The following is a 22,584-nucleotide window of genomic DNA, read 5'->3' as shown; positions in this document are numbered from 1 at the left end:
GCTATTCCGCACAGCTTTAAGGAGCACTGAAAGCAGTTTGAAAGTGCATTATTCTGCATGTGTGGAATGAGCCTCTGAGTGTGGCTTGACAGCAAAGTCTTCCTACTTGATACAAGTTATTAAGAGAGTGGGAAGATTGAATTTAGTACTAGCAAGCTATACTCTCTTCAGCCTAGTTCTCTAAGCAGATAAAGTGATACATGTATGTCTGGACTGTACTTCTGAGTGTATGTGGGAACTTCTTTAGAGAAAAAACAACTTCCATACTCATAGAAATCTAGAGTCATTTTCAGTTATTATGTTTTGCTGTGTGCCTGAAGAGAAAGTGGTACATGGGATTATCCCCATATATGCAATTGCTGTTGTACCTGGAAGGATTCTAGACACATATACCTGGACTGAAAATGCATGTGTTGACCCTTTCAGGCAGCATGGTGATGTTGCACAGCGGGCAAATCACATGTGGAGTTTTCTTCCTGTATGTGCAGTTGCCAGACTTTCAGTACAAGTGGCCATAATGACTAAAAAAGGCATAGATGTCAAACAGAAGGATTCTAGTTCAGCTTTCTCCTTTATTTGCCCATTTCCTTTATTCAGGAGCCCTTTTTCATGAAGAAGCTTCTATAGTGTGAACCTTTACTTGCTTTCTGAAGTTGTATACTTGAGGCACAGGCTTAACACCACATCTGTTGTTTATGCCAGCTTGGTTTCTATATTGCATCATACTACTAAACAGAAAGAACAATATAAAATATGCGCAAATCAGGCATCCATTATCAAGAGCTTAATGTAGTTTCTCACCCAGGGATATGTTTTCTTTCACTGAGATAATTTGGATGGGCTGTTTGTGGCAGAAACTGTTTGGCATTGTTTCGCAAATTTGCAAAAAAACTATAGGGAAATGTTTTAATAAGTTTATTTACAAAGCGGGTTCACAAGCCTCACCACTCTTCTGATTGGAGGCACACAAATAATTCCTCAGATAAGCAGACTTTTCTTCACCTCTGCATAGGGAAAATAATGTGAATAACTATTCAGAATTCTCTAGATCTGTGGTGGCAAACCTTTGGCACTTCAGATGTTATGGACTACAATTCCCATCAGCCCCTGCCAGCATGGCCAATTGGACATGCTGGCAGGGGCTGATGGGAATTGTAGTCCATAACATCTGGAGTGCCAAAGGTTCGCCACCACTGCTCTAGATCTTCATATAAAACCAGCAACTCTTACAGATGTTATGCCCAATGGATGTATAACAAAAATCTATATAAACCTGATCAATTTATATTACCTAACCAATATAGTATCTCTCGAACAATATGGTAAGTAGAAGGAGGTATGTAGTTTGTTGTTTTGACCATAGTTCTTTATCTGTAGGGTCAATATCACCGTGACGCAAATTATAAATAATGTAACAGTGAAATTGAGATTGTTCTAAGATAGTGATAGTTAAAGCCAGAGAATGGACTGATAAAAACCAGATATAAAAGTTCAAGTATACCTACATTTTTCTGATTTATACGGTGGCATTTAGGGCTCTGAGAGCATATATTTAAGTTGTCAAATTAATTGAATTGATGACTCTAGCCCAAATGAACAACTTGTCAAGCACCGATGATTCATGATTAATGTAGCATGCTCATAGCAATTGGTGTTAAGATGCCTCTGTTTTTACAGACATTTACAATAGTGTGCGTGTCTGTGTGTTTGTGTGTCTTTTAAAACTGGCATGTGAGAATGTAAAAATACTTAGCTCAACAAAATCTAACAGTTTCCAAAGACACATACAACAACTGGAAGAATGTGTTTCATTTCTTTTTTATTTTGTTTATGCCATTTGTATGCTGCCCTTCCCCTTGTGGACTCAGGATGGCTTCCAACACAACAAATTTAAATCTGTTTTAAACATTTAAAAATCAAGATTTAAACAAGTAAAAAAACCAGTTGGTGACAAAAATTCAACAATGAATACTATAAAATTCCTGATTGTTATAAATTTACAAGGAATACAGAGAAAGGAGGGCAAAAAAGGATGAAAATGGAGGGAGGTCATTTAAATGGAAAAATGGTTGCTGCCTCAACCATACACCTCATGGAACAGCTGTGTCTTACAGGCCCTGCAGAACTGCATCCTGTCCGGCAGGGCCCCAGTCTCACTAGACCCGTGGTGCCGAACCTTTTGCACTCCAGATGGCCAACTGGCCATGCTGGCAGGGGCTGATGGGAACTGTAGTCCATAACATCTGGAGTGCCAAAGGTTCGCCACCACTGCACTAGACAGAGTGTACTACCAGACTGAGCCAGGGTAGAGAATGCCCTGGCCGTGCTCAAGGCCAGCTGAACATTTTTCTGGCCAGGGATCACCAGCAATTATTATTTGCTGAACATAATCCCCTTTGGATGACATACTGGGAGAGATGGACCCATAAGTATGATGGCCCCAGACCAGGGGTCTGCAACCTGCGGCTCTCCAGATGTTCATGGACTACAAATCCCAGCAGCCCCTGCCACCATGTCCAATTGGCCATGCTGGCAGGGGCTGATGGGAATTATAGTCCATGAACGACTGGAGAGCCACAGGTTGCAGACCCTTGCCCCAGACCATTTAAAGATAAGTGCCAAAACCATGAACTTGATTAAGTAGTCTACCCAGAGTCAATGCAGCTGGTGCAGCACCAGCTTAATCTTCATCTGCCACCAGAGGCATACCAAGGGCAAATGGTGCCCGGAGACAAATTGTCTCTGGGCGCCCCCCTGCACCTGTGGGGGCTCTGCCCCCCATGTGACCAGGAAGATGGCAAGGCAGCACGACATTTTCAGGTGCCCTTGACCCCACCCATGTTGTCATCAACATGGGCAGGGTCAAGGGTACCTGGCTGACACCCACTTTCCCTGCCCCCCCTGGCCCCCCTTGCTCCAGGCTGAGCTCCCAGCCGGCAGCCCCTTGTGCCTTCCCCTCTGGGGAAGCCAGAAGTGACTGCAGTCTCTCGGCCTCCGAGAGCTGCTTTTATAAGCACTGAGGTCTGAGGGCAGGGCTCAGGGGTGTGTGGCCCCGCCCCCAAGCCTCCGTGTTTATAAAAGCAGTTCTCAGAGGCCAGAGACTGCAGTCACTTTTGGCTTCCCCGGAGGGGAAGGCAGAAGGGACTGCCAGCTGCCGGCTGGGAGCCCAGCCTGGAGCAAGGGGAGGGAGGAGGGGGCGGAGCGCCCTTGACCCTGCCCACGTTCATGATGATATGGGCGGGGTCAAGGACGCCTGAAGACAATACTTCTAGTTGAGAGTTAAAACCAAATGTAACATTAAAATTAAAAGTAGAAAAAATAAAATGTTTGGCAGAAATATATAAGGTTTTCTCAGTAGAATGAGGTTTACCTATGAGTATTAGCAGATCATTTTAAAAATCTGAAATTCACATACTAGAAAACCTCTATTTCAGCTTGCCTACATTTATCTGAATTTTTCAGCACATATATTTTAGCCGATAGACCAAATACATTGATTTAACATTAAATGAACAAGTGTTTACTATGTAAGTGAAAGAAATCTACAGAAAAAGGTTGCTGAACCTAGCTTTTGAAATTTTGGGGCGTGCCTAGGAACCGTGGTGTTTGGGAAGGGAGGGAGCTCAGCAGAGATATAATGTCTGTCCACTGAAGTAGTCACCTCCTCCAGAGCAACTGAACTCTGGAGATCAGTTGATGATATTGCTGCCCTGGCTACAGATTAGCAGCTTTACCTCATGTCTTTGCGGCATGTCCTTTTGACTTTGTTCTGAGCTTTTTGTTGTTGTTGTTACACTTGCTTTGTGAAACCTCATATATGCTTGACTGTAGAATTTTAGTGAGTGGTGACATTTTTAATGCTCTCTTGCAAAGTACTATCTGTGTGAGTCATGAAGAAAATTTCCCTGCAAGAACAAAAAATAACCATGTGAGGAGAAAGTTCTAATCTAGATAGTTTTAAGTGGTATTTTTCTGCTTATGGGGAGTTTTCTAAACAGGTGGAACTTGGGATTCCTGTTTACCTCCTCAGTTATTGGATCTGAAAATAGTTAGGATTCAATATTCCCTGAAAGCAGAAGTAGTATCTTAGTATGGGCAAGGAAGTTGAATTGTTGGAAAGCACAAGGAGCTCTACAAATTGGTTAATTTATGGAGAACCTAAAGAGGAAAGAATCTGGTTTCTTTAGACTAACCAGCTAACTGTTTTCTAATGTTTTCTGTGCCAACCAAAAGGATATATAAAAAGAGAGCAATAGATGTAATGAAACCAAATACTAGTTGGCCTATTAAAAACACAATCCTTTATCCCATGTCGACATATCAGCAAGCTTATGATTTTTAGTTACTGCTTCAGGGAACTGAACTGTAAGATTACAGTTCAGTAGCTGAAGCAGAAGATGTACTTCATTGCCAACGGACCTCGGCAAAACCAAGATTTGTATATTACAGTATAAATGGGTGGGGGGTATTAATGCATCATATTTTTTTCTCAAGAGTGTGTGTGTGTGTGTGTGTGTGTGTGTGTGTGTGTGTGTGTGTGTGTGTGTGTGTGTGTGTGGCAAATAAAAGCTCCGCATAGTTCATCGTTTTAGGAGGAACAGTTAACAAAATGACTCACTACCTATTTTAAGAATGTAATTGTAACAGCTGGAAGGGTAGAAATATCATTACATTCATAATGCATTGTTAACAGCTGGATGGTGCTTTGAGTTTTCTCTTTCGGAAACATGGAGGTCATGCATTAGTCTTTTGAGTAATTGAACCAGTCACCACAGTTATATGTACAGGCTGCTGAATCCGTTTTTATTAAAAGTCATAATGTCACAGCCTGCAATGGCAGAACAAGAAAAAAAATTCTAAAAGAGCTCAAGTAAGATTCACCTTTCATTTGATGCTTGTTTGGGGAACAAAGTTTTTGAAAATTATTTAAAAATGTATTGAAGCTCACTCTCACCTGCTTATATTACTGCTTTGCCTAGGCCCTAGAGGTTCTGATTCCCTGGGGGAAAGGTTCAGTCCCTTTAACAGAAGTTTAATGGGATGTTGTTTAGCAGTGGATGTTATTTATTTGTTTGTTTTATTTGATTTGTGTGCTGCGTTTCCCTTTACAGGTTCAGGGCAGCTTCCAAAATATAATAAATACGGTAAAAGCAGAGTTGAAACAATTATAAACCCAGACAGTGACTAAACATCCAATGTTAAAACAATAAATGCATGCTTTGAAAAGTTTCAACTGTTCATTTCTACCCATTAAGTTTGTACTAAAGGAATAGGACATTTTTCTCCTTGTCTAATGTGATGCTATATTAGTACCCTTCTGTGTGAGTCCTATTCAGGGTAACAAGCAGTGATGACCACAATCCAGCAAAGAGTTAAGCACACAGTATTTTAAAAAGATGGAAAAAATATCTGCCCAAAACTGGTGGATGGCTTGCACTCATTTGCAATATTGGTGGTGGTGGTGGTGGTGGTGGTGGTGGTGGTGTGATGGATGGCAGGAAGACCTTTGTGGTTTTAACAAGTATGTGTTAAGGTTAACAAAGAGAACAATGAACAGCTACTTAACAGCTCCCAGTCTGACCCCTCCTGGTTCCTTGCTGCAACTCCTCTATTCCGGTTCTTCCTTGACTCCACCCCTCAACTCTCTTTTAAAGGTACATATCACCACAGTGGGAAGTGCTGTCAAGTTGCAACTGATTTATGGGTTTCCAGGCAAGAGACAGAGGTAGTTTGCCATTGCCTGCCTTTGCATGACAATCTTGGACTTCTCTGTTAGTCTCGCATCCAAATACTAACCAGGGCTAAACCTGCTTTGCATTCAAGATTTGATTGGATTAGGCTAGTCTGGGTCATCCAAATCAGGGTAAATTTTTGATAAGCATTGATAATTTGTGCCATTCAATACAGTACAACTGCTGTTTATAGTTTGGTGGCAAGCATGAGCTGTGAATAGATAAGTAGAAACATCCAGTAAATGCCCAGGGCACATGTAAAACAAGAGGGGTGGAGCTGAAAACTGCAATGGTAGGTAGCTGGTGTAAGTATGTTGAAGTATGGATTTCAACAAACAAGAACGTCAACCTGGAAAAGTGAAGAGAGGCTGCTAAGCATAGCAGTTCCAAAAGAGGTAGCAAGGAGGGTAGGCCTCATTGTAATATTTTGCATAAACTATCCAAATGCTGATGGTTCTATCTCGGAGATAAATGATATACTTTTGTTTGCAGGAGAAAACATGCCAAAGGTTGTATAGTATCTTGCAAAAGTGGAAGCATGCTGTGGTGCTCAGTACAGTACAAATACTTTCACAAACTGTTGGTGCAGCTATTGGCAGATCGTCAAGAGGGAATATTTGTCTTCCATTCCTTTGGATCCAGCCCTTGGTCTATCGACCACCACACCTAACCTTTCTTAACGCAAACGGAGATCCAGTGGCAGTGCTCCCACAAAGTCGATAGGATAGTTCGTATTCATTCTGTAGCTCTTGGATAAATGCTTTCATATTGACATTTGGTGATAGGACGTGGTTGAACAAAGTAATGCTTGTGCTTTAGCATAGCTTCTTCACTGGCATACTGTGAGGTCCCATTATAGGAGGAGATTTATTCAGCGTCTCTGGCAGCCAACGCTTTGAAATGTTTTCATGTGACATCTTTATTTAGTGAAATCATTTGGCTTTTTAAATTAGTCTTTATCATTTTTTTGCTTTATTGCTTTTTAAGTCCTGAAACTGCCTATAGAGAACTATTTAAAATGCACAGATAAGGAATAAAGGATTTGAACACTTTTTTGAAAATTATCTTCCTTTTTTCCTCATAGCTGTTAATAATTCTTTCTTTTTCCCTCATCTTATTATAGCACTTAGTCCTGATTAGCTATAACAATTTAGTCCATACTATGTGCATTCTAATATATAGAGTGAGGAAAAATAGGGAAATAATTGTTTCAGGTTTTCTCAAATTACAGGCTGACTGATAAAAGAGCTTTTCACAAATCTCTGGAACACATTTATAACAGTATATTTACTATAACAATGTCTGTGTCATAGACTGAGAACCCATTCTGGTCAACCAGAATCAACAACTAGATTTATCAGCTCAAGGTGTGAAGTATAAAATTCATTTTTGCAGATAATTGCTTCTTTTGGCCTCAGGCACATATGCTTTAATAAAGTTTCATGAACTTGATAGCTCAGCAATAAACTTGAGCTCATATACTAATAATCTAATCCTTGGCAATGCATTTTGTTGAAACAAAGGGCATTTACTGCCACATTGTAAAATAAATGTGATTTAAGGAGATACCCATATTTCCTCTCAAACATTTTTATGGATTTTACTTCCCCCTCAACTTTAACCAAATGTAGAACTTTGCATACCTCCTCATTCTGATCTGAAAGCACTCTGTATGCTTCCCAGAGCATGCCAATGAGGAAACTTTACTGGATAGGTGGATTTGAGATAGCTGATTCCCTTCTTTTTAGGACACAGTATGCTGTCAAGAGAATCCTAGTGCAGGAACAAACATAATCCTGTTCTCCAGGCCACTTGTTAGTATCTATTACTTAAGAGGCATCGATAGCTGTTTATCTGAAACTAGCGGGGCCCAGCCACGCGTTGCTGTGGCAATTGTCCTTCTCATCACAGTCCGCAACCCACACAGATGTCCATGCAGGTCCAGTGATCCGCAGCATAGCCTTTTGGGTGGTCAAATGGAATCCCTCTTTCCCTTTTCAATTCACATTGTTATATGGTGGTGTCTTGTTTTTTTAGTATAAGGTAACCCTTTCCATTCCACAATGGAACTGTCCAGAGTGTGAATCCCACTGTCCGTGAGGCTGGTTGACACACACAGTCCTGGCTTGGGTAAGGCAGAACTGGGGCAAGCAGGCTATCCCAATCAGGCAGCAGAGGCAGGGTGGTGAGGCGCTCAGATCAAGGCCAGCTCCCTGGGTTCTTAAAGGGCCATGTGCAAAAGAAGCGGAGCCAGTAGCGTTGGTTTGCCCCCACCCCACAGATTTTCTTAGAAGAAAAAGGCAAACTCCAGCTTGCTTTTAGTAAAAGAGAGCTGTGGCGAATATGGGTGAGGAAGTGGGTAAGTGGTGGTTGGATTTGAGGGAGGGCAGAGTGAGGTGTGTGAGGATGAGCTGGATGTGGATGAGAGTATGTGGGTTGTGTGGTAGCAGTGGGTGAGGCACAGAGAGTGAAAGTTACTTGCGTGTGAGGGGGTACCCCACCTGGTGTCTCACACGGCAAAGTGTGTATGTGTTTCACTTCCACTCGTATTACCTAACAGTATTACCTATTTACTGTTTTCACTGCTCATCTCTGGCCATCTACACGAACATTCTAAGGGCATCCCAACCCCTCAGGCCACAGACATGTTGCACGAACATTCTAAGGGTGACAGTTAAACACAGCCAGCTTCATGGCCTGGTGCGCCAGGAAAAAAGACATTTTACCTGGCTCAGGTATGGACTTTCAGCGATTTGAAGGTCCAATTACCTGCCCCCAACAGGGAGGGATGTCATGTGAAAATTTGGGGGCGATCTGTCCAGCAGTTTCGGCATTAGGGCATGACTAACAAAGTCACTGTTAGCTTTTTACATATATAGATGGTTGACTTATATAAAGAAAATAGTATAAAGTAGGGATGCAGCTTCCAAGTAGGACCTGCGAATCACCTGGAATTACAGCTCATCTCCAGACTACAGAGATGTTCCCCTGAAGAAAATGGATGCTTTGGCTGGCCTCTACAGTGTTGTACTCCACTGTGGTTTGTGTCCTCCCCAGCTTCCATCCCCAGATCTTCAGGAGTTTCCCAACCTGGGTCTGGCAACACTACTGCCCCATCCCCCACTGGTAGCCACTGGTAGTGGGGACCTGGTAACCTTACCATAAAGCCATTTTTGTGACAGACTTCCTGCCTTCCCTTTCTGCAATTAAAGGTTATAATACCAACTCCAATTCCAATTCCAAAACCTTTATTAGGCATAAAATCGAGAGAACCTCAAGCATTTCCAGATGTAATAGAAAATCAAGGTTATAGTACTATCTACCAGGAAGCAAGGATATAAGTAGTGTGCAATAAAATACATAACCCCAATGTTTAAACCTTTATCCTTACAACTTGCATGTCATTCCTTTAGAGCAGTTTATCTCCCGTTTTGCTTTGTATTTCACATGAACCTTTAGTTTTTCGTGTAAATTTGACAAATCTTCAGTTTTACAGGTTCAGGACCCTTGGGAATATCTGTAAAAGCAAGCAGCTCTGGTTGAAACTTGAATCAGGTTTGATGAAGTACCAAAAATCTGATACAAGGAAGCCAAACCAACTCACCAAGGAAGATGGATTTCAGGTTTGCAAATTACTGCAGGCTGGTTTAGCAACAAATCCAGATTTATATTCCACAGACAGTTGCAGTCAGTCTGACTGACTAATAATTATACTCGTGTGATGTAGTGATTGGACTAGAACTGGGAAGACCTGGTTCAACCGTTATTAGGGTGGGAGATCATGGGGACATGGAGAACATTAGAAGTGGTTTTACTAGAGTTTTGGGAAATTCCTAGAGAGCTGTGATGTCACTTCCAGATTCCACCAGAAATGATGTCATACTATAAGCCTAATGGCCATTTTTTAATATTAAAAAATCCACCATCACTCAGAGCAGCAGTGGGAAATGGAAGCTGGGGATACCCTACCCACGTAGGCAGACTGGCAATCCTGACCATTATGCTCACAGGGCCAGTTTCTATATTTCAGCATTATTTATTTAGTTTCTTCTTTTATACCCTACATTTTTCCTCAGTGGGGACTCCATATGGTCTCCCCTTGATTCCCCATCAAGTTTGATTTAGCTTTTGAGCAGAGGAAACTGCTTCTATAGACTTATCTCCACTTCTACAGGTCTTGAACCTCCATTTTATTCTCACCTTCTCCATTTTATGTCCAAAGATTTGTTTTATGGATAAAATAGAGAAAGAAGCAATAATTACACTTCTTGGAAGTAGAGTAATGATAAAAATGTGAAAGATATTTACCTATTTCTGATATTCTCACATTACTTGTCTAGGTATCTATTTAGATGTATGTTTTTAAAAGATCATAGTGAGAGGTGCTGAGGGGTCACAAAACAGAGAGAGCACAAATGGTCTATGCTTTTCCTCTACTTGGTAGCATTTGAAGGATACGTTTTTTACAGAAGGAATTTATACATTTTGTACTGAGCAGAAGTACCTAATGTTTTATATGGATGGTACTGAAAGAAGGGAAGTACAAATTGACACTTTCTGTTACTTTATGAAATCACTTAGGCCCACTCCGCACGGGCCAACAACACTGGTACTCCAGTAAAAACACCAATTGGAGGGAGAACTTCGCATGGCTGCCGCCCCTGAAATGAGGCAGCACTATGATTTCCCCTCAACTGGTGTTTTTGAAACTTGTTAAATGAGCGAGTTTTTTTCAAAAACACCCATTTGTACCCGGTGCTGAGTGAACGGCACCGGGTGGGAGACGGCGCTTTTAGGCACATTCTTTTTTTTTTTTTTTAAAGCATACCTTCTCTCCCTGCACAGCTCTGCAGGAACAAGGAGACATGCCCCCACAGCTCTCCGACCACCCAAGGTGGTCCCGTGGATGTGGGGGCATGTCTCCTCGTCCCTGCGGAGCTGCCCAGTGAGAGAAGGTACTTTTTTTTAAAAAAAGGTACATTTTTTTAAAAAAAAAAGGCCTCCATGGGCCTCGGCAGCTTTGGGGCTGCCTACACGGAAGTGTACGAACAACCTCAGAGCTGCACCAGGATCATTTATCCTGGTGTGCAGTCGCTTCACTGGCCTGTGTGGAGTGGGCCTCAGTTATATTCCAAAAAACACTGAGAGAAGGAGGTTTGATTTCAGTATATCAGTCCAATGGCCTGGTCAGGGACAGGCCCAGAAACGAAAAGCCTGAGAAACAGAGGAGTCTGGACTGGATTAATCAGTCTGGCAGGATGCTCAAATGCCCTGAAAGCAAAGCGTGGGTTGGCTTTTGACACAAAGAGGCTGCAAGTTACACTGCAAGGGTGAAAGGCAGTTAGTCATGCGGAGAAGTCAAACAGTTGATGCCTTTTATGCTTTACTGTGACAGCGCGAAGGATGGCTTGTGCAAGTATAGATGTACTGCTTGGCACATAAGGATTGAAATTACACGGTTAATTGCAATCTGTTTTTTAAACAATATTGCCACTTAAAATTATGCATCCTTAACACGGATAGCTGTGGGCTGAATGAACTGCCATTGAAAATAGATGACACATAAATTACCTCTCCTCTTATGTCCACTACAACTCCTCCGTTCTTCTTCTCTCTTTCCTGCATCACCTATCAGGAATGACACCACTTAAGGGCATCATAGGGTGCAATGTAATTGTGTCAGTTGCAGCTTGCAGCTGGGACAGTGTAGACTCCTGCATATCCTGCAATATAAGCAGGTTCACCCGCTTGCCATGGCTGTATAATTTGGGGCAGAATAAAGGAATAATCTTGCTGTGCAGAAATTAGGGATATTGAGAGAAAGGAAACCAGAAATCAGTAACACTAGCTATCGTCCCATTACTAAGCAGCTGCAGTTGCCCTCCAGAGCAAGGGTGCATTGGCTATTACAATCCCTCATTTTTTTTAAAAAAAATGTGTTATTATCCAGGACTGATTCTCCCTTATTCCTTTGTGCACCTACCAAGCAGCATGAAATTCAGTAAACTTGACTTGCATTTAACCAATCTGGGATCCATGTTGTCATCCTTGGAGTGCTGGAAGGATGGGGAAAGACCCATTTTATCCCAGTAATGCTTCTCCAAAGCTCAGTGCAATGTTTCACCTTAGTTCTTCAAATTATGGTGAGTTTGGGAAAGGGGATCTGTCTGCTGCTTGGCATCCTGGCCTTGACAGTCTTGAGAGACAATTTGAGACACTTATCTGTCGTGACCTGGCAGGCACAATTCTGAAGGACTAGAATCTATCATCAAGCACTGGAAAACCAAGATTTATCAGAGGGTGCATGCCTGCACATCTGTTCTCTTGCTTTTTCCTGTGAATTGGCAGAATACTTTTAATATCATCTAAGTGTGGTTTATTTGACTTGACAGGTTTGTAGCTTAGCATTTTGATACTCATCGACACAAACAGTCCTGTTCTATAGACTGGAGGAGCAGATGGCTTACCTTGTAACAATCTGCTGAAAACACCATTTTACATTATCCTAAGCGGCATCAGAAATGGTGCCTCGTTCTCCAAAATGAAATGCTGAAACTAAATTTGCAAAAAGTTGGCCTTTTGCCTTTTTCATAATGATTCCTGTAGTTGCATTTTGCTTTTCCCCAAAGAAATATAATGAAAAATAGTATTTTTGTTTCCAGCCTTTAGCTGACTCCAGCTTTTACAGGAGATGTGCATCCAGATGTTGAAAGTAGTCAAGGGAGCGATAATTTGGAACTGTTTGGTACTTAGTTACAATACTGTGGGGAAATTATTATTATTTTAAACCATTTTTACACAAAGTGTCTGATCTCCCTTCACTATAATAGCTAAATTGAATCTACTTACTTCAAGTCTGAACCGACAAAATTAACATTAGAATAGTAACTGGGAAACATTCCATGCATCATTGTTATCGATATGGTGTGGCTGAAAATAACACGCTACCAATCAGTGTGAATAGGCAGAATCTCCCTGTTCTCCTTAAACTAATGGAACAGGGGTGAAAGTAACCCTGGGTAGGGCTGTTGCCAAATAAAGCACAGTAGGATGATCTAAAGAGCACAAGCTGGTCATGGGAAGGGTTCCATAGAGGGTTCTCTCAAACATTTCTTTCGCAGGCCTACCACTCTTACAGGACTCTTTTTTCCGGATTCTCAAACCCTGTGGGTTTGCCATAAGTGAGCTGTGACTTGATGGTACTTTCCACACACGCAATGGCAATGTGGTGTAGTAGTCCATTTCAGATCAGGAGCAGGGAAGCTTGGGTTCCAATCATTCTTAAGAATTAATAAAAAGAAAGGCTATAATGCCGAGGGGCTAATGCTTGGTGGGGAAAGGCTTTTATATCTCTTGCCTTTTTATTTTCACTGCTAATAAATTTTGGTTTGACAGATGTGATGATATTTTCTGAAAACCAAGGGTAAACCAAGCCCACTTAGAAAAAGCCAAATACCAGGAAAGAATCTGCCAGTTCTGTGTCATTTGCTTGTTATTGGAAAGTTGGCATTTGGTTTAGTATTAAACATTTGTATATGTGGATTGGAGGGATGTGAAATGGTAGAGTATAGCTGGATCTCATCAGATCTTGGGAGCAAGCCCAATTGGTACTAGGACAGGAGATTACCAAGGAAGCCTTGGCATAGGAAAGCAATGGCAAACCACTTCTGCTTAATCACTTGCCTTGAAAACCCTATAGGGCAGTGGTTCTCAACCTTCCTAATGCCATGACCCTTTAATACAGTTCCTCATGTTGTGGTGACCCCCCCAACAATAAAATTATTTGTGCATCAGTTCCTAAGACCATTGGAAATATGTGTTTTCCGATGGTCTTAGGCGACCCCTGTGAAAGGCTCGTTCAACCCCCAAAGGGGTTGCACCCACAGGTTGAGAACCGCTGCTATAGGGTTGCTGTAAATTGGCTGTTATTTGACAGCACTTTACTCACACAGTTATGAGTGGGAGTCTAAGGCTTTTAATTCTTGTAACTGTGTTTGCAATTGCTACTATAAAAGCAGTTGATTTTAATTTTTAAAACAAATTTAACTATTGCAGTTGCAGTGCGTAATAGACAATGACTTGGTGTTGATGATAAAGTATGCTCAAGCCTCCCCATTTTTCCTGCATTCTCTTGACCCATAACCACCCTTCTGTCAAAACTTGTGTAAACTAGTACTTTCCCCCATTTCTTATAATGTGTGAAGAATCCAGTGGATATATCATGTGTAAGCTAACTGTCCTGTACATTTCCTGTGTCCCTCACATTGTTTATTTTGACAGTTTCACTGATACCCCAATTTCTTTATTTACTTAGGCTCATTCCACACATGCAGAATAATGCACTTTCAAACTGCTTTCAATGCTCTTTGAAGCTGTGTGGAATAGCAAAATCCACTTGCAAACAGTTGTGAAAGTGGTTTGAAAACGCATTATTCTGCATGTGCGGAAGGGGCCCTAGATATTTCTGTCCTGCTGTTCTCCCTAATAAGGACCCAAAGCAGCTTACAACATCATTTTCCCCTTCTCCATTTTATCTTCACAGCAACAACCCCTTGAGGTAGGTTAGGCTAAGAAAGAGTGACTGGGCCACAGTCCGCTTGCATGACAAGGTGGGGATTCAAACTTGGGTCTCCCAGATACTGATTGGGCAATCTAGCCCAGGGGTGTCCAACTCTGACCCCCCCCAGATGTTCAGGGACTACGATTCCCATCAGCCCCTGCCAGCATGGCCAATCAGTCCCTGGACATGATGGCAGGGACTGATGGGAATCATAGTCCATGAATATCTGGGGCACCAGAGTTGGACATCCTTGCTCCAGCCACTACACCACAGTGACAGTTACTGTGCCCAGCCAAACTTATTTTCTCTACAGACAGACTGTCCAACATGCTATCAGTGCTCTCTCTCTCTCTCTCTCTCTCTCTCTCTCTCTCTCTCTCTCTCTCTCTCAAAAATACTTTTACCGTACTCATATAATTATCCAGTACTACAGTACTATACAGTAATCCAAACAAAACACAAATCACTGCCCAGAATACGTTTACTGCTTCTTCCAATATTAAACTGTAGCCTGAACCCAGAAATGAATGCTATATTAGATAAAACAAAAATAACTCTTCTATAAATTATTCTGTTTCCAGAACACAGGCAGAATTTGGCTGTCTGGATTCTGAAGCTTTGGCTTTTGATTTTCAGCACATTAAGAGTTGTTTCAAAATATCACAATGAAATAAGGAAAACAGACTTGTAAATACCTCACACCTTTGCTTTCCCTACATCAGTTTTAATGCTTGAAGGGGACTTTTTTTTTACTTACCTTGAGATCCAGGTGCACTGGAAGTGAATGGCTTCTGGCTGTAACATTTGAATCAACACTGTAATCCCTGAATTTAAATAACCTAAAAATCATTTTTTAAAAAAGTCAGTTCTCTTTTCTAGCATTTAATATAAACAGTATTTTTTTTCTATTGAGGACTTCTATAATTCATCTTGGTATCTTGGTATCACATTGAACTGGAATAAAGAAAATTAATTTGTGCAGCACCTGATATCAATATATGCTAGTAATCTCTTAACAGGATATACTTTCCACAGGCACTCTGATCCACTTATTTCTGTTATGAAAGTACTGCAGTGGAAATACAAAATCTATTCCATTTCCATTACACTTGGCACAGAAATGACATAAATATAAATTTGAATGCTGCAGTACTATTTTAGGCATATGTACAGTACATTTACTAAATTAACCAACTGGGTAAAGAAACTAGTATCTGTAGCAAACACTGTTTATATGTTAGAAAAAATTAGTATGCCTGCACATCATTCTATTCCTTTTCCTGAAATACTGAAAGCAATCAAACTTATATCGATTTTGGCCCATTATGCATGAAACATTTACCTTGAAGCTTTTCTCTGAGCAGTGGGCTTGTAGTGTGGTCTCCTCATGTTTCTCTGTTTACACTTGAGGATGCACTCCTTGCCAGGGAGCTTTTCTGCAGAGAGCTCTCCTGGCCCTGGTTCCCTTCACTCCGCCCATGAACTAATTCTTAAAGGCACAGTTCTCATTACACCTGGTAATCAAGATTGCTGGCTTAGCCCTTTAAGCTGTACTTATATCAATATTACTGATCCAAAAATATCCCCCCCCCAAAAAAAATGAAAGAGGCAAAGCAATTCCCTGGGCCACACACTGCTAAAGAAGGTGACCATGTGCTAGAGCTGACACTCTCTCCCCCTCCCCTCCCCTCTCTTCACACTCTTCCTTCTGCTGCTGCTGCTGCCACCACTGCCGGTGGACAGGGAGGCTTGTTATTTCCAAGCACCCCCTTTTTTATTATATTAATATCTCAATATATCAATATGAAAATGTAGAGGTTGGTGTGTTTTGGCTAAGCCCATGTGAGTGAGCTTCTTTTCTGTAACTTGAAGGTACTTTTTATTTGCAAGTTTTGAGGAACCTTCCTAGAAATGTATTCTGAAAAGGAACCTGCAAATGGTCAAGTCAACAACTGCCTTCACAGATTCCTTCACTGTTGTGGCCCTCGCCATATGGAATGGCCTGTCTGAGGAGGTCAGGAAGGCTCCCTCTCTCCTGGCTTTCCACAAGCTGTGCAAAACTGAATTATTCAAGAGGGATTTTCTATACATTCAATGGGGTACCTACCCCAAAAACACTTGGATAAATTATTGGGGACTGTGGTCTGTTCTACTGAAGAAGAGGAGTTTGGATTTATACTCCACCTCTCACTCCTATAAGGAGACCCAAAGGGGCTTACAAACTTTTCTCCCCACAATAGACACCTTGTGAGGTACATGGAGCTGAGAGAGTTCTGAGAGAACTGTGAATAATCCAAGGTCACCCAGCAGGCTTTATGGGGAGAAGCAGGGAAACAAATCCAGTTCACCAGATAAGATTCCCCTGCTCATGTGGAGGAGTGGGGAATCAAACCCAGCTCTCCAGATTAGAGTCCACCACTCTTAACCACTGCGTCACACTGTGTACTATACTGTGTATAGTTTGCTGAGGGTTGCCTTCCATTGTGCAATTCTGCATCATTTAATGTGTCGTGCTTTGCTTCAGATCTGGTTTTTCAGACTTCTGGTTAGATCTACAATCCAAATCCTAATTTCACTGTTTATTGAATGTCCCATCTTGGTGACTGTATTGACTCACTCAGTGTAATCCTCTTTGAGTCCCAGTGAGAAAGGCAGTTATAAATAAACAAACAAACAAACATTTAACAATAGTGATCTAACACAATCACTACCCTTCTTCATTGTCATTTGGACATATTTTTCAGGACTAAGAACACTTTCGCACACGCAGAATAATGCATTTTCAATTAACTTTGAGGCTGGATTTTACTGTGCAAAATAGCAAAATCTACTTGCAAACAATTGTGCATTATTCTGCATGCGCGAAAGTGCCTTTTGAGGGAAAAGATAAAATAGTGTTTAAAAACCCATTAACATATATGTGGTTGTGAACAATTTACTGCATTCAAGGCCCAGAATACTACGTATGTAAATAGAGCAGTTTTATTGCTATGGGGATATTTGTTATAATTTATAGCTCTGACACTTAGGAGGAATAAAAGGCTTCCAAGAAGCCATCCTAGCATAATACCACGACAACCAATAAATATTTTATTTCATTAAAAAAAGAATATGTTATGCTGTTTGTATCAGGAAACTACATAGCTAAGGGGGGGCAGCAAACCTTTTAAAGACAAATAAAATTCTTTTTTTCCTTTTTTGGGTACTCCCCATGAGCTGAATGTTTCCATCTGCCATACAGGCTGTCGCTGCAGATGGCCATATTTTGTACATGCAAGAGGGGCAATCACAAAGGCTTAAGCTTTTGAGGAAAGTCCAGCACATACACTGATCTGTGACACTAGCATATAACACAAATGAATCCTTTTTGTTGTCTGACAAGCATTCTTCTTTGAATATGCAAATATAATAGTTTATGGCGTATTATGATCTGACTAATCACAGGGTTTTGTTGCAAGGGATAATCTCTTCATAGGGTTGAACAGTGGAGAATCTTGCCTCATTGCTTCACTCTTTCCCCCCATATCATACTATACTGTGAATCTATGTTATGTCAGGCCAAATTAACAATATTTAGTCATTTGATACTCTTACTCCAAACTGATAATGTATTTTTGAAGTAAATCCCATTTTGGAGTAAATGTTGCTTTCATTTTCAACATGCTGAAGTAGTCTTAGAAAACTCACATTACTACATGCTTCTGGTCACAAGGTCCTTCCTGTGTGTGTACATAAACCTTTTCTGCAGAATCCTTCAGTGTGGCTGAATCCTATCCACTATGTACCTTGACCATGTACATCCTGTGTGCCAAACCCATAATATATAAACTGGAGCTTTTTTGTTATATTGCTTGAAATTATCATTTGGTTCAGTCTCTGGAACCAGCAGAGAGGAGTAACAATGGAGAAGAAGACTGGCCAGGAAGAGCAGAGTGAGCTCTGGTGTTCTGGTGTTCATTTTTGAGGGCTTTTCTCAAAGCCACAGCTTTTAAAACAGTGTATTTTAACAGGGGTTATCTCTTTTTCTCCTTGTAAGGCTCCTGAGAGCTGAGACTGCTGAAGCTGCTGAAAGGTGGGGCTTAACAGGGGTTAACAGAGTTCATCTCTTGTTCCTCTTTGTCCTGGGCTGCTGAGAGAGGGTGGGGCTTTTGAAGGTTCAGTCTCTAGGAACCAGCAGCAGAGAGGAGTAACAGAAGTGGGAGAAGAAGACCCTGGCCCAGGAACAGCAGGAGTGGAAGCAGAGTGGGACTCCTTTAGTTTGGAGAGGAGACTGAGCTGAGGGGATAATGATTGAAGTCTATAAAATTATGCATGGGGTAGAAAATGTTGACAGAGAGAAATTTTTCTCTCTTTCTCACAATACTAGAACCAGGGGGCATTCATTGAAAATGCTGGGGGGAAGAATTAGGACTAATAAAAGGAAACGCTTCTTCATGCAACGTGTGATTGGTGTTTGGAATATGCTGCCACAGGAGGTGGTGATGGCCACTAACCTGGATAGCTTTAAAAGGGGCTTGGACAGATTTATGGAGGAGAAGTCAATTTATGGCTACCAATCTTGATCCTCTTTGATCTGAGATTGCAAATGCCTTAGCAGACCAGGTGATCGGGAGCAACAGCCGCAGAAGGCCATTGCTTTCACATCCTGCATGTGAGCTCCCAAAGGCACCTGGTGGGCCACTGCGAGTAGCAGAGAGCTGGACTAGATGGACTCTGGTCTGATCCAGCTGCTTGTTCTTATGTTCTTATGTTCATCTGCTATATTATTAAACAAAAAAGATGGTTGTATACATTAAGAGGAATAGCACTACATTCTCCTTTTCCTGGTTTAATGAGGTCTGCTGAAGTAAAGAATCTAGAGCTGTAAACACACTGAGACTGTAATTCTAGCTCTCAATATAATTTGCTGTTTTAGATAATTGGTGTTAGGGAGTTTGTTTAAATCTGATTCCATGTCGCAAATTTAACTACTCTCTTGGCAAAGAACAGACTAAAAATGCTGTTAAGGAGAAATTTCAGCTTCACTGTCTTGCCAAAAGCAAAGCCAAAAAACATTTAAGAAGCAGGTTTGGGAATGCTGAGGTCACTGTAAGATAGGATACTGAAACAACAGAAGAGTGCAGTGAGCCATAAACTAACTATAGTGGGGAGAGGGATACTGGTTGTGAAAAGAAAGTAGATTAAGAGACAGAATGCTTCTGTCCTGTTCATGGTATTTGTGACAACTGTCAGAATTTTAATCATAAAAACAAAGCAATTGAAATTGCTAATAAATTTAGTACAAATGCAATAGTAACACCCAGTAAAAACTGAATTTCACATTGCAGCAACAACAAAAATTACCTACTTGATCAAAAGAGCATCAGTCACCCACAATTACTCTCTAATTACTTGGAAATAGAATGTCCTCCTTCCCAGAAGATGAGGAAGGTTTCTATGGGGAAAGAACTTCAAAGATACAGCTTTTCTACCTAGGAGGCTCTGCAGCTTATTTTTGTCATCTTAAGTTCATACAAGATACCTGGTGGTATTATTCAATGTTAGCTTTCCCTGGATCCTATTTTCATCCTAAACAAGAAAGAAAATGAAAGAAGAGCCTCCTGCCCGAGGTCTACATTTATAGGGTGGCCTCCAATTCAAACAGTTGCCAAGACTGACCAACTTAGCTTCTGAGATGAGATTCTGCGAGCACCTAATAATAGGCGGGTCATTGCATTCTATACCAACTGAAGATTCCAAGTTGTCTTTAAGGGAACACACATTTAGAGTGCATCAGTGTAGTCTAGCTTCAAGGAAACCATAGCATAGATCCTCATGGACAGGTCAGCCAAATCAAGATAGCAGGCCATTCTCCACTCTAATTCAAATTGGTAGAACACTTATTTTACAGCTGTATCACCTTGCTTCTCTGGTAATAAAGTTGGATCTAGAATCACCCTTATGATCTTAACCAAGTTACCAAAAAACAATTGAATCCCTTCAAAAGTGGGGAGACATGTGTCCTTCAGTGCCTCTGACTTTCCTATTGACATTATGGTCTTTTCCACAGAATCAAAATAAGATGTTCTGAGAACGTCTTAAAAAAACCCGTCCCCTCCTTTTTTTGTCTCGACAGCATGGACAAAAAAAATGTCAGAGGTGACTGTGGTTTTTCCCCTGCCTGCTTTTGGTTTCCCTCTTCCTTGTGCCTGCAATTTCCTGCTGCTTGACTCCTCTGTTTGGCTTGCCATTCACTAAAGTTGCCCTGGGACATTTGCTCTGCAGGCATCGCTGCTGGCTGCCTTTTTAGCTTATAAAGTACACGATTCAGCTCAGTCTTTCCTGCCGGTTCTGGCAATATAGAGTTTTCCGGGTGGTTTTAAATTTTCAATTAAGTGTCTTCGAAGACATTAACACACAATATGAGAACTGGATGCAATAAGTTGTCTCTTTAAAAGTTTGAGTTTATCTGATCTCCAATTGCAGTGGTGCTGTGACAAATTGCTAAAAATTGGTAGAAAGGTATTTTTTTAAAAAAATTAGTAGACATTTTACTGATCTTTAGAGGCCCTTCAGAGTCTTATCCATTCTTTTCTTACCCCATCTGTCTCTTTTTTTAAGGTTTGCTTTGTGAATCTGGATGCATGCAAAGGTGATTGTGATGACGAACATATGAAACAGGTAAGTGCTTTGCTTACAGACAAATAGAATGCATGATACACAAACAGCCTAAGACTGATCATAAGAAAAAGAAAAACAGAAGCTTCAAGAAAACAGCCTACCATGACAACAGAAGCTACGACAATCATGTATATCTCCTACTTGAAGGTGATGTAAGCATAGCCCTTTCATAAGCCCACCAGCAATCTAAGGTACTTACATGGATATTTCATTAAATGTGAAATATCCCAGCCCACACATTCAAAGGGGGTGGGAGCGATAAAGTCATAGACCAATACTGTCCAAACCATCACCTTAAATCAGGACACTATATGCCTGATATTACCAACAAGGGTTCTTCACTGTAGCAGGAGATATTTTATTTAAATGACACCTTGCCTTATCCCTGCAACCAGTAGGATAAAAATAGGGCCCTGGGAAGGCTGAAATAGGGTAATACCACCAGGTATCTTGGCAACTGGAAGAAAGCACTACTGTGAGAGCTGTATGTTGCTCACCTCATATGCCTGTGAATGCCAACTCTTGGTGCCTAGCTCCAGGGACTGGACACCCCAGCAGGAAGTGCCTTGTGTGATGGATTGCTGGATAAAATGGTCAATTTTAAAAGGTGCAGTTCAGACAGAACAGGAGCATAATGAGTTAACCAAAGCTCAACCCAGTGTTGGGATTCAAATAATTTAACAATTGGTTCTGAACTTCTGGTGGTGGGACTCAGTGGTGGGATTAGCTACCGTTCTATTGAAGCGGTACAAATAGATTGAATCCCACCACTGGCTCCACCTGATTGGCCAACTGAGCTGCAGTTAGCCAGAAGCACAGAGAGGGTGTATGCTTACCTGAGAGGGACAGATTGAGTCAGTCAAGAGTCAGACATAGACTGAGTCAGTCAGAGATCATGTCTAGAGGCCATGAGAGCCAGAGACGAAGTGGGAATGGCAAAGTTCTCAAAGAAAGTGTGCCAAAGTTCTCAAAGAAATCTCTCAAAAGTTGAGAGGAAAAGATCAGTATTTCATCAGAGGCTAGGTGGCCAGGTGTTGGTGAAAGACCTGAAGGAAACCTATTCATGGGGACAATCCTAAAGCCACGTGAAGGGCTTGGTATAGTCTCTGAAGAGGCCGCACCTAGATATGGCACCGGAGAGTCCCTGAGAGTGTGTTAATATAATTTGCAGAGTCAAGAGAGAGTTTAAAGAAACCCCAGAGCTTGCTCTGTCTCAGCCCAGTGTGAAACCCTTAGGAGTAAAGGGTACCAAAACCAAAAAGGGTACCAAAACATCACAATGTAGGGAAACCCACCGTTCCAGCAGCTTCAATTCAAAATTGGAAATGCTCACCCATGGGAATAATATATGTGACCAACGGTTAGTGCTGGAGACAAAGAAGGTTTGTCTGAGAGTGTTCGCTTACCAGGGGTCCCTTCCTAATTGGCACTCTAAAGAACTTGCCAGGCATCATCTAAGCGTCTTACTGAGGAAGAACCCAAAGTTTATTGACTTAGTGTCTGTATTTGAACTACATAGAACCTTTGGGTTTAAATGAGCCATTAAGAATTATTTTAACCTTCAATTCAACTGAAATAATTTCCTTTAACAGGCTGTTCATGACTACGCCAGGGGAGCTTGCGGCCAAAGGA

General features: G+C 41.4%; 1 protein-coding gene across 4 annotated transcripts in view; it reads left to right on the top strand.

Moving 5' to 3' along the window:
• LOC125437867 (SPHK1 interactor, AKAP domain containing) overlaps positions 1–22,584 on the top strand; it is a 94,213-nt gene that overhangs the window by 48,427 nt on the left and 23,202 nt on the right. For all 4 annotated transcript variants that reach the window (XM_048505894.1, XM_048505897.1, XM_048505896.1 and 1 more), the window contains one exon: positions 20,893–20,952. In XM_048505894.1, coding sequence (XP_048361851.1) covers positions 20,893–20,952 — 60 coding nt within the window. The remainder of the gene's footprint in view (positions 1–20,892; positions 20,953–22,584) is intronic.

This window comes from Sphaerodactylus townsendi, linkage group LG08 (assembly GCF_021028975.2).
Source record: "Sphaerodactylus townsendi isolate TG3544 linkage group LG08, MPM_Stown_v2.3, whole genome shotgun sequence".
NCBI classification, from domain to species: Eukaryota; Metazoa; Chordata; class Lepidosauria; order Squamata; family Sphaerodactylidae; genus Sphaerodactylus; species Sphaerodactylus townsendi.
This window is presented reverse-complemented; position numbering and strand designations above follow the sequence as displayed.